Below are 20,351 nucleotides of genomic sequence, written 5' to 3' on the forward strand. Positions count from 1 at the left end.
AAATGCTACCGCTGTCAGCTGCGCGTGTTTACATTGAGAATATATAGGCTTATGCCTATGATGCAAACTGAATCACTAATGCAGCTGAGGAAGCGGAAAATGCGTGGGAAACAGGGGCCCCAAAATATGTTTGGCCCAGAGTCCCCAAAATCCTTAAGATGACCCTGACTGAAGGTTCCTCTTCCTGCTGTAAGGAATTCTATACGGTGTCAATTTCAACACACACAGGGGCAATGGAGCACACAGTGCAAAAGCACCCTTTTCTATCTTTTTGTTTTTTTCTCAGTGCGGAAACATTTTTCCCTATGGAAAAAAGCTCTTCTCAGATACCCCTATCAAATGGGGCAATAGGTTTCCCATTCAATCTTGGAAGGGGAGTAGAAAACTTACTTTCCATATACTCCCAGGGTGAGTAGGGATTATACTAGAGTTTGGGAATTGCCAGAAATGTACATTTCTGGGCATTCACAAACGTACAAGCCAAACCAGGGCTTGTTCCTTTCACTTCCCACCCCTTGCTTTGGATTTAGTACTGAAGATTTCTACACACTTAGACTTTGGCAAGAATAATTTTGTGGATTCCTGGCAGATGTGTAGGAGGTATTTGCAGCATAAACATAGAATTACAGGCAAAATAACTTTGTGAATAGGGCCCTATAGGCTCGCTGCAGCATAATTCCCACTACGTTCACGAGTCTGCAGGTTTACCCTCTTCAATTCACGGTCAGTCTGACACAGTCACAGAACGAACGATGCGGAGTGTTTAAAAATACTAAAGTGTAAGTCAGGGTATCTCAACAGGTCTACTTGGATACTGGGTGTATGTGTGTGCAATTATAGGAATGTAAACCATCACCCACAGAGTGTGGCATGCTTCATCAAATGTCTGATCTTCTAGCACTGGAAAGTTCCTAGTAAACAAGAGGTTTTATGGTTCTCGCCAAGAAAATTAGTTGGGTCCATAAGTGTAATAAACATGATTATTCTACCCAAGCCTCTAAAGTTAGAATGGGTCATGAAAAATGGACCTACAAAGACAATGTGTAAATGAAAATGCATAGGGGTGGACTAACCAAAATGTTATTCATGACCCCCATCACCTGATTAAAAACACTGAACACAGAATCCATCATTAGATTCTTCTGACTGCAGGTCAACCTGTTTCTGCACCAACTTAGTGTCCATTGAAGAAAGGCACATTCATCAAGAGCATTTCCTGTAGCAATAACAGCATTTTTAAGACCCACATAGTTGTTTGAGTACTGTGGGACCCCGGCCTGTTTTGATTGATTTTATAGATTAGATGACACATATGGGTGGGTATGACTAGATAGTAAACCCTATCCCACCGTAAAAAATGGGGCAACGCTCTCTTGAAAGTTGGACTTGTATGTGCATGATGTAACCAGGTCTTTGTATTTTGGGGGAATAAGGGCATGCGACAAGAGATGATCCTCATTTAAAATTTGATGCAAGATATGCAGTCAGCAGGCTGTACTGCATTGCACAAGAGGTTTCTGTGTAGAAACCTGAGTTTGTCCCTCCTTGCATGGCCAGTGAGTGTCTTCTGATTGCTCTGCTACCCTATTACTTCCATGCTTGGCAATAGGAGTGCCACAGAGCAGCCTATCAATCTACTCCGCCACCATCGTCCATGACTGGTTGGCCGCTGCCAGAACGGCCCTCATGGAGGAGCCAACCCTGAGCTTGCATAACTCTCTCTTTGAATCAAATGCAAAGGAAGTTTACATATTAATTTTACTTGCATATTACATACAGCAGTTTGCATGATTAACAAACGTGTAGCCTACTAGAGAGATGTAGTTGTCATACTTGGATTGAAATTAATGAAACTCAAATACAGGCTAATCATATTTTTTATTTTGTGTCCAGAACGGAAGGGTCCTCTGTCATGTGTGAGTGATCCTCTATTGATCACAGTCCTTTATCCAATGCTTTTGCTGCCAATACACAACGCAGGGGGTGTGGGTGGGCGTCTACCTCATTGAATCACTTTGCTGGTTGATTCAGAGGACACTACCTTTACTGGTACACTACACAGCAAATGTTTTACATGTTTACAAGACAATTAACTCTCTATAATAATTATTCATGGTTGGAGTTTAGGAGAGGGTTTCAAAATGCGACAGGAGGCTGAAGTCATCCATCACCTGTGACGGAGAGCTGCTGATTTTGTAGGTTATGTGTCCTGTACAGACGTGACCTTCTCACAGGACGCACAGCACCTTTCACTCCTTTCTTACCATAGGCCTATTGTAATTTTATTGCAGGTCACTGCAGGAGAGGTCGTTTTGGAGGGAGAAATAAGTTGCACTCCAGCCATGGAGTGAGGCACCAGCCCTCAGACAAGCATGGTGTCTTATGCGGTCTAGTTCCCCCGAGACAGAGGCTACAAAACAATCCCCGGCACAGAGCTCGCCGAGAACGCTAGGCTGGTGGCAGCTGCCTGGCTCTCTTTGGAACCCTGTGTTATCCTCTAATAACGCGCAGAAAAGGATAGCAATTGTTGGTGCTCTGGCGCGATTGTGGCGCCAGCGCTTTAGAAAAATTTTAAAAATTGATTTTATAGTGACATTTACTGTTTATAATTTACTTACTTAAACGCACTGATTTATTTACTGCAGCCCGCCCTGTTCCATCGCGGCTGGTGCCGTTTGCGTGGAGGGTGAGGCGAGCCGCCATCTTGGGTAGGGCTGGACCGGATCTAGCGGTCTAGTTCCCCCGAGACAGAGGCTATAAAACCAATGTGTATACCGGAGCGCAGCGGGCGCGACGAATGCACGCCAAAGTCGCGCACAAGTCAAGCCCGTCTGCGCCCGTTCGCGGCAGACCGGGGCCCGGGGCCAGAACCCCTGGTCAAATGCTCTCCTATTCCTCCCCTGATTTGCTACAACTCCGACCTTTAGACAACACAGGGCCTGCCTTACCCGCGCATGTTCTAAAGCGTGCTGCTACCCATGGCATTTTGAACTTCAAATTCATGGGCGAAATTCCCACGAGTCCCAACCCTCCTGCCGCTCTTGTACCCCCGCCTGGAGCTGAGACAACTTTTAAATGTTACTATCTAAACACCAGGTCCATGGTGAAACACCACATGGACATATTTCTTTTACTTCAGGCCGAGCAACCGGATATTTTACTCCTCACGGAGACCTGGCTGAACGCCGATTCCCTGCCTGACATTTTGGCAGCAGTTCCTTCCAATTATTATATTCTGCACGTGAATAGACCTGCTGATAAAAGGGGCGGGGGAGTTGCTGCGATCATTCTTAAAACTCATACCTTCTCCCTTCTTCCGTCTTTCGATCTCACAGGATCGGACAGTTTGATCTTTAGGATGGACACTAACAGCGGATCCCTACTTATGGTCCTCATTTACCGTCCTCCTCATAGTATGCCCACATTTGCTGCATCTTTAGCAGAACATCTTGCTCCTCTGATAATTAGTTATAAGAAAATTGTGCTGCTGGGTGAGTTGGTTGGGCAGGCAGCTGCACTGAAGGAAACTCTCTTAGATTTGAATCTCATCCAACAGATTCACCTCCCCACCCACGAAAAAGGGCATAGCCTTGACCAAATTTGGTCACAGAATGTTCCTCTCACTATTAATTCCATCACTCCCTGCATTTGGTCGGATCACTTTCTGATCGATTTTTCTATTATTATCACCGAGAGCAGAAAACAGCCGTTTCAGAAAGGAGGGAAAGTCAGAATTTGGAAGAATGTTGACCTCCCTGCTTTTATTGACACCTTAACCTCATCCCTTCCCCTTTTAGATCAGGATATCGAAGGGACCGAAGAAGCCTTTTCCAGCTGGCTACTTCAGGCAGCTGACGCTCACGCCCCCTGCTCTAATTTTTCCCGCTCCCGCACCCATGACGCTCACAGGTGGTTTACACCTCATCTGAAAGCTCTAAAGCTGCAAGTTCGTCAAAAGGAGCGGAAGTGGCGAACAGCGTACTTAGAACTTGACAAAGCCAATTACTGTAGGGCGCGAAAGGAGTACCAGAAACTCATTCAGAAACACAAAACTGACCACTTCTCAGAAAAAATCCTTCAATCACGTAATAAATCCAGAGATCTGTTTAATATTGTGGAGAGTCTTAGTGGCAGTGACAGAACCTCTTTAGCTGTGGCTCCCACCCAGGACCTCTGCAACACATTAAACACTTTTTTCTTTAATAAAATCTGCACCATAAAGCAAAGTATTTCCACCATTTCATCTTCCCCTCTTCTGGCCGACATTTATCATAATCCTTCAACTCTGGAATTTCTCCCCTTCATTGACGTTGCCTGCTTATCTAAACTCCTTCTTAAAGTTAAATCTGGCTCTCCTGAGGACATCTGCCCCCATATATTTTGAGAGAAGTGGGAACCGCCATCCCCAAGAGCATGCTCTCCATGATGAATGGATCTCTTTCACGGGGCCTAGTCCCCGATAACTTTAAAAAAGCTCTTCTTATTCCTTTGTTAAAAAAAGCGGGGGCTAACCCATTGGACCCACTTAACTACAGGCCTATATCCTTGTTGCCGTACTGTGCCAAATTATTGGAGGCCCATGTCTGTAACAGCATCTCCCAATTTTTGGAAGAATCACAGTACCTTGCGCCTAATCAGGCTGGCTTCCGCCCTTATCATTCTACCGAAGCAGTTACCGTTTCGGTACAGAATACTTTGAGGCGGAATGCCGATGAGGGGATCCACCAGGCTCTGGTGCTACTGGACCTATCGGCTGCATTCGACACGGTTGACTATACCATCTTGGTCAACCGTGTCGAGCAGGCAGGTCTCAGGGGCTCTGCGCTGAGCTGGATCCGCTCATTTATTACTGGCCGCACCCAATCTGTGAGACTGGGTTCCTTTACAGCCCCCACCATCCCTACCACTTGTGGAGTCCCTCAGGGCTCATCCCTGTCACCTTTGCTTTTTAATTTATATTTACGCCCCCTGCTGTACTCTCTCAGAAATGCCAGAGTAACCATCTTCAACTATGCAGATGACTTGCAGCTCATCTTCCCTTTAAACACCAAGGACTCAGTGGCAGAGTTTCAAAACACCATGTCTTACATCCTGAGTTGGATGAGCTGCAGCCATCTGAAACTCAACCCAGGCAAGACTGAATTGGTCTTGCCTGGGCAGAGTGTACTTAGTTGGAACCCTGGTTTCTGGCCAGCCAGCATGGGAGCCCCACCATCCAAGTCGCCCTCAGTAAAGAGCTTAGGAATTTTTCTTAGTGAAGATCTCTCTCTGAAAAGGCAGGTCGGCGCAGTGGTGTCTTCTAGCTTCTTTCAGTTGAAGAAAATCAAGAAAATTGCTCGTTTTTTTCCCTGGAGGCCCTCACACAGATTGTCATCTCCCTGGTTCTGTCCAGACTGGATTTCTCCAATAGCCTCTATCTCGGGCTCCAGGTTGGAGAGCTAAAGCGTCTCCAGCTGATTCAGAACCAGGCAGCTAGACTTATTCTCAACCTACCTAAAAGGCAATCTGTCAGATTGGGCCTAAAACAGCTACACTGGCTGCCTGTTGAGCAACGGGTAGCTTTTAAAACCGGATGTATTTTGTTTAAGTCCCTACATCACTCTGGTCCTCTATTCATTAGAGATCTGTTTAAAAAATATGATCCCCCCCGTAAACTCCGGTCCATGCATAAATCCCTTCTGATTGTCCCTCCTTACAAGAGGAAACGTCTCGGAGGTTGCTGCTTTGATCACCTTGCAGCCACCTTCTGGAATTCTCTTCCCCTTCACCTCAAAACTTGTGATAACATCCTCAGTTTCAGACACTCCCTCAAAACATGGCTTTTTTCCCAAGCGTTCTGCTGAGTTCCTCTTTGCCACTCCTGACTGACGTGTTGTGTTCCTGTCTATAGCGCCATGAAGCCCCCGGGCGTACGAGCGCTCAATAAATACATATCAATATCAATATCAATATCAATGGAGGCTCGGTGAGACGGGGACAGTCCTGACCCATGTCCTAGTCTTTCCCAACCCCTCTGCCCCAGCCCACAAGAACAGCTGTTTCAAGGTTTTGCATTTTGTGTGCAAGTCTAACTGGAGACTAGAAAACACTACAATATGAATACACATCATAGTGCACCTTGCTATTAACCTGGCTTTGCTGTGCCAGAGAGATAGTGTGCAATAGACGTGTGTGTGTGTTCACGCATGTGTGTGTGCCCTACTTTTAGAGAGGGCTAACAGTGAAAGGCCCTCGACAGGGGGTATGTTTTTTCATGATATACTAAGCCTGTACTACACAGCCAGGTTAATTTGTACATGTCTCTTTTGTTAATTAGCTTTCTATTTGGTTCTGGATAGAGCTTCTCCCTCCCCCAAGGTCTGATTCCTGGTAACCCTTGCTGAGGTCATTCCCCCTAATTATAGAGACAGCTGGGACGCCAGGGAAGGATTATAAGGAGGTGGTGGACCAGCATGGTCTTGCAACTTCCACTATGGTGATGTCTCTGTTATGTTTGTTGGCATTCACAGGGCTGCGCGGGGTGCCCATAGTGTGTGCCCCCAGTCCCAGGGAATTCCATTGATTCCCCAGAACTGGGAATCACGGTGCCAGTGACTTAAATATAATCAAGGATGAGACAAATATATCTGTCCTTTAGTGCATAATGAAAAACGATGGACTAGAATGCAGTCCGAGTGATTGCATGCAGCAGAAACTGGAGTTACGAGGCCTCACTATGGAGGAGAAGACGCTCAGGTTGTGTTGGCATAGGAGTTTGAAGAGAGCGAAGGCATCCCGACCTTATGCACCGGAGATACCGTTGGGAATGTTGACTGCGCTACCGCATGGTGGCGATTGGTCTCTGCTACTGGAATGGGAGGAGCTGGGATTACAAATGGTGGGTGATCTGTATATCGATGGAACGTTGGTCCCCTTCCAGGCGCTGCAGGAACAGTTTGGGCTGCCGGAGGGGAGCTTCCTCTTGCATGCGGCTGTGGTAGCGGCAATGCAGAAGCACTGGAAAGGGGGGATACTTGAACCGGAAACGACTATGGCCTGCCAGTATGTCGTGATGGCCGTAGGTACATTTAAAGCGGTGACCTGCCTACATAATAGGATGTTGCATGAGGGGTTGGATCCGCTCCTAGGCCTGAAATCGAAATGGGAACTTAGCATTGGTAGGCCCATTCCGGACACGGTGTGGGGTCATATCCTGAAGCGCACGTGGAAGGGAACAAGGAATGCACGCTTTCAGAAGGTGCATTTTTACGTCCTGCACAGGGCTTACCTGACCCCGGAGAAGATTAAACGGTATTTCCGGGTGCAGGAGGCGCGATGTCCGAGGTGCCTGACACTGGAGGCTGATATAGATCATTTGTTGTGGGGCTGTCCGAAGCTGGAGACTTACTGGGTGGAGGTTGGGGACCTCCTAAATGCAGTGACCGATCGGGAGGTGGACTTTGACATGGCGGCATGTCTGTTGCTCTGGTTCCCACACACGAAGAATACAAAGGTGACGAGTAAATTCATTGATCTGGGGCTTATACTGGCGCAGAGGGAAATCACTTGGCATTGGAAGTCCAGGGAGGGACTGTCAGTGAGGAGATGGGTGAATGAACTGTTGAGATGGTCTGAATGTGAGAGTGTGCTCCGCATGAGACAGGCAGTCAAGATTGACAATGAAAAGAGCCTAGAAACGGCGAGAGCGTGGGAGATGATAGTCCAGGCATTGCGTGATTCCATGGTGGAGGACGAAGACTGAATTATTTGTGTATGCGGGCTCCATGAGGCTTATGAGTATAGCGGTAACAATTGATCTGTAGCGAGACCCATGGTGGCGTTAGGAACATGGCCCACATCGTTAGCGGTTGCAGGGGGGAGGGGGGGAAGGGCGTTGTTTTGGGGTTGTTGGGCGTGGGGTTAGGCGCCGAGGCCCAGGTCGAGAGGCAGCAGTTATTCCCGGGGTTGGAATTACCCTCAGCGTGATAGGAGAGCCCAGATAGACAGTGGGGAAGGGACAGGGACACATGAAACTGATATGATAGGGGCCCACCATCGACTGGCCTGGGGTTCAGGATTGTGAGTATCGCCTGCGTAACTAGTGTGTTAGTGACTGTTAGATGGTGTTGGGGGAGGGTTAGGTGTTTAGGGGGGTAAAATGCAGATACACAAAGCGGTTGTTGACCAATTGTCCCTCAGGGATGCTCACAGTGATGTTCTTGCTGGAAGTATGGATTACCACGCCGCCCGGCCTCCGGGATACGGGCTGAATGGCTGTGTACGATCTATGGTTTACTTTATCCATGTGGGGGGACACCATGAGTGTGCTGGTTGATTTATTATATGCAATGGTTTCTAATTCTGCAATAAAAACAAATTTAAAAAAAAATCAAAAATCCTGACAGAGTCACTATCAAACCTCCCCCTTCCCAAGAATTATGTGATTCCCTTACTTCCTTTTTCGTGGAAAAAATTGCAAAAATCAAAGAGAGTATTCCCCGCCACATACCATCCTCCACACTCACAGCTGTCCCATCACTCAATATTAGCAACTCTTATACAGTGTACCAGCGACCCCCAATTTCTGAGGAGGAATTTTTAGCCTTACTAAAAAAGGTGAGCTCTGGCTCACCCACGGATTGTTGCCCTCCCCATATTTTACGTGAGGTTCTTACGGTTTGTCCCAAACCCCCCTGGCATTGCTCAACGATTCCCTTCGGCTTAGTCTGGTTCCTGACTCCTTTAAAACAGCCGAAGTAATACCCATTTTAAAGAAACCTACTGCGGACCCCTCTACTATGAGCAATTTCCGTCCCATCTCCTTGCTCCCCTACCTCAGTAAAGTACTTGAGACTCATGTCACCAACTTCTTGAGCTCGTTCATTGAGCGTACCCAGCTCCTTGACCCTTGTCAAGCCGGGTTTAGACCGCCCCATTCAACTGAGTCAGTAATCCTGTCAGTGATGGAGGAGCTGAGGAGAGGAGCGGACCTTGGGATCAACCAGGCCTTAGTGCTCCTGGATTTGTCGGCGGCCTTCGACACGGTCGACCATGACATTCTGGTCGACCGTGTTGGCGACGCCGGCGTCCGGGGGCCGGCTCTTGGTTGGATTCGCTCTTTTCTGAGCGACCGTCACCAGGCGGTACGTCTCTCAAACTTCTCAGCGGATAAGGTCAAGCTGTCAGGTGGTGTCCCCCAGGGTTCTTCCCTTTCCCCCCTCCTTTTCAATTTATACCTAACTCCCCTCATTCGGGCTCTGCTGGGGTGTAATATGACTGCACTTAACTACGCTGACGATATCCAGCTGGTCTTTGACATTGACGCCTCCGCACAATCCATTTATAATTTTCAGTCTACCTTATGTCTTATTAGTATCTGGATGGAAAACAACCACTTAAAGCTTAACCCCGACAAGATTGAGCTGGTCTTGTTCGGTGGCACTTCCAATCCCTAGAACTCTCATTTTTGGCCTTGTGACCTTGGTACCCCGCCCTGCCCAGTTAATTCAGTAAAAAGCTTAGGAGTCATCATTAGTAAAGACCTCTCCATGAAGCCCCAGATTAGCGCTGTGGTTTCTTCCTCTTTTTTTCATCTTCGAAAAATCCGGAAGATCTCTCGATTTTTAACTACGGAGGCCCTGACTCTGGCTTGGCTGGCCCTGGTGGTCTCTAGGCTTGATTATGCCAACTCCCTATATGTTGGCATCCCGGCGTACCAGCTGAATCGTCTTCAGTTGGTGCAAGATCAGGCCGCGAGACTAGTATTCCATCAGCCCAGACACTGTCATGTTCGTCCCTTACTCAAATCCCTACACTGGCTCCCAGTGGCCAAACGCAGCGAATTAAAACTTGGCTGGCCTTGGCCCTCTCTTTATATCCTCTCTTCTTCATCGTTACTCTCCTCTGCGTCTTCTCCGTTCTTCTCACCTGGCCCTTCTCACTACCCCCACATTCAACCGCAAAAAACATGGCGGTCTCAGATTTTCATTTCGTGCCCCATTCAGGTGGAATGCACTGCCCATGGAGCTGAGACTCACTCCTTCTTATCCCCACTTCAGATCCCTTCTGAAAACTTTACTGTTTCGCCAAGCCTATGCATAAATATGTTTCCTCCTTGATCCTTCTGAAATCCACCACACTGCTTCTATGTTTTGCTCACCTGTGCTCACAGCGCCATGAAACCGTATGGTGTAAGTGCGCTATAAAAATATTTTTAACATAACATAACATAACGTATACCCATGACATGAATCTCTATATATTCAAAAGGTTCTTTTGTCCCAGGTGAGCCACTGTTCAGTGCAGCGGGCAATAAGACTCATTTCCATTGTGAGATCATGAATTTCACTAAAGCCAGTATCTATTCATGTAATGGGATTGGGTTTCTAACCAAAAGAAGACATTCAATAAAAAAGAAAAATATTTAAATAAGGTTAACAGTACGGGAATATTGCATATGAAAACAGAACACTAAAAAACAGGAAAACAAACATTAAGGTAGGAGCTTAATAGCATCTTCCACCACTGCCACCATGTCTACAATGTGGCAAGAATAAGACAATAAGTGCCTGAATGCTGTGCTACAAAGTGTGAGAGTCTCAGTCCCTAAGTGGTTAAGCTAGTGAAATGAGTGAATCTGATTGGTAGTTTTGTAAAATGATGACTGAAATTTTAAAGAATATATGGCAGGAATTGGAGTGCTGATTATGTTACTAACTTACTGACATATTCCAATGCCTTTGAGGTTTTGTTTTGCACCACCCCCGAACACTTCAACTAAATTGAAATCTTTTTGTCCTAGGAATATGGATATCTTACAAAGGGCAGTCGGTAAAAATCGCTATTTGGTAATTGTGAAATGCTTTTTTGATGCATGTGGCCCTTAATAAGGTAGGTCAATTGCAACCCCATTAAGAATTGCTAAATGTGTAAAAGACACATTAATACATAGTTGCTTGCGATTTCATAATAACGAATTGCAAAAATGTGCTAATAGGAAATCGCAAAATGAAACCTATGTACATGTGGCCCCTTATTATCAAACGAACACAACCACAAAGAACCTCTCATGAGGTACACTAGTAACACTGCGCCACCTAGAAGCTGGGGATATGGAGCACATTTAGGGGCCGATTAGGATGGAGGATTTTCCGCCTCCTCCGGGCCGGCGGAAGCCACCTCCGGCCCGGAGGAGGCGGAAAATCCTCTGCGGACTCACCAAAGACCCACCGCCGCATTACGATGGCTGGTGGGTCTTGGTTTCTGTCCGCTGCTTTTCCGCCGCGGTCGGATTACAACCGCGGCGGAAAAGCTCTCATTTGGCTGGCAGTGTCTATCAGACACCGCCAGCCAAATTAGGAAGCATTAGTAAACATGCTTTTCCGCGGCGGTTTTTCCGCCGTGGAAAAGCATGTGTACTTTTGATTTTGGGGGCCCGTTGCGGGCCCCCAGGGTGTTGGCGGGTGGGGGGTGCACATGGGGGGTACCTATGGTACCCCCCAGCATTTACATGCACAATGCGGCAGGCACCGCGCGGTGCCTGCCGCTTTGTGCATGTAAATGTAAAACATGCACTTTTAACATTGCGGCGGGTGCTGCTTGAAGCAGCACCCGCCGCAATGTTAAATATCCAGGATGTGACCGCCAGGGTGGCGGTCACATCCTAATCGCACATGAGGGAACGCCGCAGCCCCTGCGGACGTTCCCTCATACTCTGGGGTCGCGGACGGACTCAAGTCCGTCCGCGATCCTAATCGACCCCTTAGTGTGCACTTGAGTGGTCTTTGCGAAAGCATCAAGTGTCATCCAGGACAGTTGGGGGGGTCGAATCTCAGACCTGACCTCATCCCTAATCCCAAGCGGACGTTTCGACTCCTCTGAAAGCAGACCGCTATGACCATTAATAACTTGCTTTATACAGAGCAATAATGCCACAGTTTGTGCTAGTTGTATGCTATCTGGACTCCAGATGTTACTATTACCCAGTGTGATGCTAGTCACATATCGATCAGGAAGAATATCTGATTTGACCACAGCAGGATTGGAATTTGTGACCAGTACTTCACAGCAGATGTCAGCAGCAGGGCTTGATTCGATGAGTTATCTTGCTAGCTCTTGTTGTATCGATCTGTTTTAGTGAAACATTATGACTACCGTCTACTCTGCACCCTGCTTACCGCGTTTGCACTGCAGAGGCCTCAATGTTGATTTTATTTTGAAAATCTCTGAGTCAACATGCCAATAAAGTCCCATAAACCGGTGGAAAATATCCATGTAACAAGCTCATGAAGGTTGATGCTTTGGTCCAAAAAAAGTCAGTTCGACTATGAAATTTTAGTTTTATCAGAGCTTTTTATATTTTTGTCTTGAATAAAACACCACTTTGACGTGAAATGAGATTTGGGAATTTAGTGGGAGTGTCCTCTTAGAATTTGGAAGCGATGTGACAGGCGGGTTGAGCTCAAGGCCCCACGACACCCCACACCCTATTAATGATTTATAAGATTGCATTTATGAGCTCGAGAGGAGGGCGAAGGTTGGTACACCCTGGACAAGGGATTGTGTTGAACAAAGTTCAAAAGTCAGGTGTGGCGGAACAGCTCCAAATGCATTTCAATACCAGTCTGTGTTAAAAATAGGGACGCCGCCCACAGCAATCCTCCATGCCATGAAGGGGCGATGACCGCCCAATTTGCAGTCCCTGGTCACTGTGTTTTTCACAGCCATAGTCTCTGCAGCTGGAACTGAAAGCAGGAGAGTGTGGGACATGTAGCAACCCCAAAAGAGCTATTCTGAAGCTCTGAAGGTTAATGGGCAATAAAGACCTTGCCTTGGAATTTCGTTTTTATCCTGGCGTTTAAAGACAGAGGTCAACTCTCAGGCTCCGCCTTCTTACAAATTGCTGCTCATTTTTTTAACATGGAGATTGTGTTTTTTTCACAAACTGAAAAATTAGAGCATTTGTAACGGGAACAACCTATCTTTTTGGTGTACAGTGAGCGTCAAATGAAACGAATTTGAATGGACTGTACAAATATTTCAAAATATATCAGCAGTTAGGACAGCACACATAAAGCATTTTTTTGTAATGCTGATGTGTGATGGAAGCAAAGATTTTACTTGGAAGAATACAAATCTAGGCACTTTACTTGGGTGATGTCCAGAGTGTATTTGCTGAAACCCAATTTTCACACATTAATGTTTGTGGTTTTATCATCATCATCAAAAGTCTTTATTTCGGTTTTACAGTACCATAAAAGAAAAAAACACATAGATCTTGCAGGTCAATAATCAGAATAAAAGATACTGTAGATTAAAATACTTCCTATACAGGCTCTTGATGGTTTAAAAAGAGATACAAAATTAGGGTGAAAAGCTTATCACAAAGATACAATATGTACATTGTGAAAATATAAGAATATTTCAACATTTAAAAGATGCGTCCTAACATCAAAATTGAAATGGCAAGCAATCCAAATATGTACAATCCAAAGTGCTAATGCGAAATACGCACCCATCTGTTCAGTTCATTTGGGTTTCAATTCATTTACTTCCTTCAAGTCGATAAAATCGATAGAGCCCTCCTTCTAATGGACCATAATTTACCCAGAAATTTTGCTGATGCACAAACAAAGAATGGTCTTGCATCTGACTTCAGAATACGTAGGGCTTATTTATGACTATGTGTCCCTAAGTGTCTACATACCGGGATAAGCCAGTTCTTTCTGGGTCTGCCGTCGGCGGGGCACGCAAAAAATACTTGGCCTATTGTTTCTTTAAGGCAAGTGCAAGAAGGACAGGCCTTGGGCTGTGATATATTTGACCTCCAGATATGATTGAAAGCATTGAAGGGAAGACAACTCTGTCTAAATTGAATATATCATTTCCTATTTTCTTGCACTTTTATTAAATCAAGGAAGCTTTCTAACCGGCTGCTAGATTTAATATCAAAGAACAGGTCAGTGAAGCAGTCATGTCGTGTATTCGTAAAGTTCTTCTGTTCTACCCAAGCCCAAAACTGTAGTTTTAGTATGCCCCTAGATTATGTGGGAGGGTGACCTTCTAACTCCTTAGGCACACCTATGTCCGCCCGGATTGTATTTATGTAGTTGATCGACCCAATTTTATGGTTTGTGTCAAGGGCAGAAACTTCATTAAAATCAGCTCCATAGGACATCAGTTCTGGAGTTTAACAAGGAGGTCTGGATTTTAACAAGGAGCGAGCGGCAGAATACCCTCTGGGCACAATCTATCAGGCTAATAGGATGGTAGTTGGCGGGTTTCGACCTGTCCCCTTTCTTGAAAATGTGTACTACCTCTGCCCCATTCCAGGTGTCCGGAATGCTCCCCCCGCTTGAGATGCCATTGGCCAGTCTCATAAAATAAGTAGCCCAGTGTTCCCTATAAAACGTGGAAAACGTCTCCAAGGATGCCATCGGGGACAGGGGCTTTTGCTGGAATAATGGCATCAAGTGAACACAATATCTCCTACTTAGTGAATGTAAGTGTACAAGCAGGAAGTCCCATATCATGGAGCATCTGGGAACGTCAATGTGTGGACCGTTATAGTATAACCCACTAAAGTGCTCATGCCATTCAGCGGCCGGAATGTTATTTGCCAAGGGAGGTGAACGTTCAAAGTTTTGTTTGGATACCAAAGACCAAAACGTCTGGCTATCAGGATGCCATCTCCACTCATCCCATTCTTTTTTTGCTTTACTCTGTGCCTGTTTGTAGTCTTTCCTAGCCTTCTGAATACTAGTAGGCTCTCGATTTTAAATGGCAACAGTCAAACTCCCTCTCAGGTTCCTGCACTCTTTGTTGAACCATGAATCTCTTCCCAAGGGTCTTCCCTGGATAACCTAATTCTTTTGTTTGGAGCATGGAAAAGACAAGCCAGATGGTCAAAGAAAGGGTGCTACAACTACTCTGGTTAGATCGGTCTGTTGTCCCTGGTGGTAGGATCGCTAGGTGCTTTGTAAGGGCATCCTTAATCAGTTTGATCTTTGATTCAACTACCAATACCGCAGGCCATTTGAGACAATGCTTATCGCTTGCAGGTATTAAGGATTTTGTGCTTAATGGTATCGGCGGCTCTCTCCCAATACCAACCCGGGGATTTTGGATAGACAGGATGAGGGGGTTATGATCGCTGTCACACAATGGAATTACGGCCATATCCTGTATCAACGGCCAAAGTGTGATGTCCACTAATAGTCAATCCTACTTGACCCATTTGGCCACACAAAAGTCATTCCTCCTCATCCATCTGAAATTGTTCTTCCATTAGCAGCCCTTAACCTCTATTCTAAGGTTAGCGCATTGAGCTGAAGTGCAGCTTGTGACCATTTTTTTATTGGCTTAAGTTCCAGTGGGGGTACCCTCCAGAGTTATTACTCCTCATTCACATCCTTATCCTCTGCCCAGTCAAAGAGTTCAAAAGTTACATTAAAATCCCTGCCAACTATAAGTGGGTAGCTATCAACCTTAACTTCCAATAAATTATCCAAGAACTGAAGTGTTGGGGAGCTGCCTCTGGTACTCCTAGCATATACATATATATGTCAACCGTCTTGCCCTTACCATTGGTTATCCTGATCCCAAGGATATCTGGGCTGCTCGTAGCCAGCTCTTTGACGGCATAATTTACCGCCAAGTTTACAAATATGAGCAGCCCTCCTGAGGGCCGGCCGTGTTTAGATGGGATAGCTGGTCTATGAAAGGTCATAAAGCCAGTTATAAACGCAAAGGACAGGCTCCAGGTTTCTTGGAATAAGCAGATCTCAGTCTGTGCAATGAGTTCTAACCAGTACGGGTGGTCGAGCATCCTTCTTACACCTGCCATATTTCATGATGTGATTCTTAACACTTGCCCACTACCTTGTGGAGAGGAAACCAAGGGAAGTGTTAAGGTATTCAATTTGGACAGCCCTTGGCAATCAGTAACTGGATCTGGGCAACTAGTGATCATTCATCACTGGAGGTGAGTCAATCGCTAAAGCCAACGGTGTGAGACATGGCATACGTTCTTGCTCTCTATATGTCACGATGAGTTCAGGGAGAACACAGTTGATGGTGGTCATAGAGCTACTAATAAGTTTGCATTGGGGGACCCTATCTGAGGCCAGAGTTAGTCAATCAACCCAGGATAACGATGAAATGGAAGGGTCCCCATTAAGCAAACACGTGCTTCCTGCTTGGGCCGGTGTTAGAGGGGTGCTTAGTCTCAGTCTAATTTTCGTGGCAGGGTTTGGATGGAATCTAATCTCCAAAGCAATCAGATTGTGCACCAGATGTTCGGACGCTAGTCTAAGCTCAATCACGTCATCTGAATTCAAGTGTGAAGAGTGCCTTTTAGCATATACAATGTCATAGCTGATAACTGACCTACACCCCCTAGTGTGCCTCAACCAGTGTATGGCCTTATTTTTTAATACATCAACGTTCTCATACTTCATTTGTTGTGGATCTACTTTGGGAACATTAGTCATGTAAATTAGCAATCTTATTATGTAGAGATAAGGAAGGCAGACGAGATAAGGACACCCCATTAAATCTTGTGGCCATATTCGGTGCGTATAACCCTGACATTGGTCCGTGACCAGCTCGATCCTGTGGCAGACCCATACTTGTCATACAATGCTCGACATTTGGCCTACATGACTCCAAAGATGGACCTTTGAAAGCTCTTGTACTACAAGTTTGTCGATGGTCAGCAGGCAGGGACAAAGCATTGCAATCCAAATGCTTCCCAATAGATGCTAAAGGTTCCTTAATAGGGACAGCATTGGTGGATACAGAGGATGATTGTAGTGACTGAGATGGTTGGTGTGGATGTGATCTAGTGTAGCCATCTAGCTACTCATAGAGTTTTAATGCTAGGGTAGATAGTGCCTCAACACTATTTCTTAAGGCTGCAATTTCCCTGTGAAGATCAAGGTTCAAAGGTGTAGGATCAAGATTTACTTTTCTTTCCCTTTCCCTGCAGTTTATTTGAACTCAAGTCGTTATTGTTAGTGAGGTTTGTGCAGGAGTTCGCATTGATATGCTCTTTGACTGGGAGTGGATCGTCAGCAATGGGGGCAAATCGATTGCTAAGTGGGAACTCATTGGATATAGCACTATCAGTAGGGCTTGCTTCCCCTTGAGCAGGTGAGGGGCTTGGTGCATTACTATTACACATTTCAGCAACTGGGGTTGTTTTCTTTTTCCTTACTGCTTTCTTAAATAGGTTAGGGATATTCCCATATCCTGCAAAAGTGGATCCAGTAGAGCTAACGGGACATGGGGTTTTGGTGCGTGTGGTTTCCTTGGTGGGAGGGAGGCAATAGGTACAGGTGTGAGTAGCAAGTCTTCACAGTCTGCAACTATATTCTCTATGCAACCGAGAACATCTTCCTCTGTCCCTCCATCGCACCCAGTTCACTTTGCCAGCGATTGGAGACGTTTTATCCTAATGATACCTCCCGTGCCAGTCTCTTTTCTTTTCAATATTTCACTATTTAAGCAGTCAACCTCAGCAGGAGTGTTACAGACAATGCTGACCACCTGAAACAGCAGTGGCCAAAGACCGTTCAAGATCAGATTAATAGTCCAATATTAAGGTCCAGTGTCACTAGAGGTTGCAAGGGTAGTATGACAACAGTACCTTAATGGAAGATGACCCGGGGCTCCGTACATATGATGTTAGGGGGGTGGCCCAGCCCAGCCTCCTCCGGGCGATGACTGACAAGGATGGGCTCGCCCTTAACCCGGGTATTGCCCGGGCAAGCCTGCGCACGTCCCGCGCTGTGGGAGCCCGCGTTGGGTTTTAAAGCGCCTCGGGGCATGCCAATTAGCTGCAAGTGATTGGCCAACAGGCGGCTCCTGCCGCGAAGGAATGTAGATGTTATGGTGCCCCCACCACAGAGCGCCGAAAGCAGGAACAGGTAATTGCAGGAATTGTTTTTTTATCAGTAACACTCCATGCCAGTGCAGGTCCTTTCAATAGCAAATGTGCCGTCTGTAAATAACAGTGCACTAGCATACTACTAATATTTTTGCGACATATTCCCCAAAATGCACCACCAGCTACATACCACACTCAGGCCAATCTCCTGCTGAGTGGTGTGGCCTGTTTGCTATACTTATTCTTTGTGTGAAGCTTGATTTTTCCTAATGCCTATGACTTCAATGATGTGCCATCGATGGCAGCACCCCACTCTGAAAATTGTTCCAGCGCCACTGCAGAGCTCTTGCAGTTTTCGAAGACAAACACTAAGAACACTATTGAGTTAGAAAGAAGATTTTTAGGTCCACTGAAAGGTTTTCTTAGCATCTTATGGACAGCCGTTTAAAGTGGGTTTTATGAAGTACCACATTCCGCACAAAGTTCACTTCTCAAATTGTTATTGAGTTGTGCTGTGCAGAATATACCCCCTCGAGTGGAGGCGGGGGTTATTTATTTGGAAAACAATGATTACTTCACACTGATAGGTGCAATACCAAACTCGTGATTGCAGGTGATTATAGAGTTCTTTTATTTGTAGCTTGTGCTGTGTCCTTTGCACGTGTACATTAGCCCTTTAGGAATGTGCAGTCGTTTCCCCTAAACACACCCTTCGTTTATTTACCCATATGCAATCTGGAGATTGTATTTAATTTCTAAACACCTAAGTCTCCTCAAAAAGGGTTTCCAGACAGTTCTTTGTCTCAACATCATGTTCCAGGCTATGGGTCTCATCTTGCAATCATTGCATTCTGGGAGTATGAAGTAATAGGCTTGTACTCGGTTCCACCTCACCTGCAGATGCAATGAATACACTGCCACAGCTGCACCTAAAGCAGTGCAGAAGAGATCTCGAATGGATGTTATAACTACTCATGACATAGGGACCACCCTTTACTGTAGTGGTTCTTAAAGTCTGGAGCGCTGACCTTTGGGGAGTATGCGACTGTATAGAAAATGAGTAATATTAGCAGAAAAAAGTATTAATACATAAAAAAGCTAAGTTGAAAATTGAGCAGCACAAATATAACTAACAGAATCTAGTATAGACGATTAGTGGCCTCAATTGAAGCACTGGTATTCAAGCCCAAAGGGACAAAGGGGTATGCTGGATTCTAGCCTATCACATCATCTTTAGAAGTGAGCAGCTCTACCTTTTGATTTGTGCTTGTTTGTTGATGGACATAAATATTTCTTAAATTGCGTTATTTGCAGATGCATAATAGTTTTTGTATTATCTTAGTAATTGCTTCAGTGGGGACCCAAGGTGTTAGTAATGATTCATTGGGGGCCGCAGAAGTCAAATGGTGAAGAACCGCTTCTCGACTGTATGACGAAGTATGACATTGCCACACTTCTGAGGTCGACGTTTGCAAATCCTGGTGACGTTTAGCAGTGATTGACATTCATGAGGAACCACTCACCTGTAGATGCAATGAGCACGCTGGCCCCGCTGCAGGTGAAGCAGTGCAGAAGTGATTTCGACCGGATGTTGTAATTGAGACAAGCCATGGAGCAGCCGATCTTAGCCAGCGCCAGCCACGTCCAAACGTAAGCGGGACAGTTCTCCATGAAGATGGCGGCGCAGCCTCCAGGGCGCAGGCTGCTGTGCTCCAGCAGAGCCCGGGCCGCCCGGTTGCTGAGTCTGTCCATCTGAGCGTACGTGTACACCTCATCGCCAAACACCAGAAAGGGCTTGTCCGGGATCCGCTGCACGTGCTCCTTGAAGGTGTCCAGATATGTGTGGTTTGGGTTGCGTTTGACCTTGTGTTGGACCTTCATATAGAAACCGACAGATCTCAGGATGAAGAAGACATCTTGCCTCCAGTAAGGGAAGAAGTAATTGAGGAGCAGAGGCAGGAGGAGCAACCCGGCCGCAGCTGTGTAAAGAGCCAGCATCCTTCTGTCAAAAGTAGCGCGAGAGCCCAGTTTGGCCTCACCACTGAGCAGAGGGCAGGGAAGACACAGGATCTATTCTGCACAAGGCAGGCCAGGCCTCACACTAAAGGGTAAAGAGGCAAGCCCTTCCCTCTTTTTACAGGGCAAAGCTCAGTGATGTAACCTCCATTGCAACATTTGGGACAGGTCCCAGACCGTGCCCACGCATTGAGCAAGGCGATCTAACATAGATACAGACGGCCCTGGACCGGCGGACACCTGTGGTCTACGCAACAGACGTTTTAGTTGTCTATAAGCAATGCAGAGATTCCTCTGCATGTGCATGAAGAGTCTGAGGCATGCCGTGTATCGCCTTGACTACAAGTAGCGTGTACGTGTAGTATAATTATTAGCAGTAAAATGGAAGGGCCAGCGGTTAAGCCCAACTGCATTCATTTCAAAGCAGCTTGTGTGGTTCGGTGGGTTGAGCAAACACTGCGGTGCTCTG

The 20,351-nt window shown here is 46.1% G+C and overlaps 1 protein-coding gene across 1 annotated transcript in view; it reads right to left on the reverse strand.

The window, feature by feature from the left end:
- LOC147716878 (long-chain fatty acid transport protein 2-like) overlaps positions 1-19,968 on the reverse strand; it is a 378,574-nt gene extending 358,606 nt beyond the window's left edge. The window contains exon 1 of the mRNA XM_086923779.1: positions 19,390-19,968. Within this exon, the coding sequence (XP_086779905.1) occupies positions 19,390-19,864 (475 nt within the window). The 5' untranslated portion in view covers positions 19,865-19,968. The remainder of the gene's footprint in view (positions 1-19,389) is intronic.
- Between the last annotated feature and the right edge of the window lie 383 nt (positions 19,969-20,351).

The sequence above is a fragment of the Lissotriton vulgaris genome, chromosome 5 (assembly GCF_964263255.1).
Source record: "Lissotriton vulgaris chromosome 5, aLisVul1.2, whole genome shotgun sequence".
In the NCBI taxonomy this organism is placed as follows: Eukaryota; Metazoa; Chordata; class Amphibia; order Caudata; family Salamandridae; genus Lissotriton; species Lissotriton vulgaris.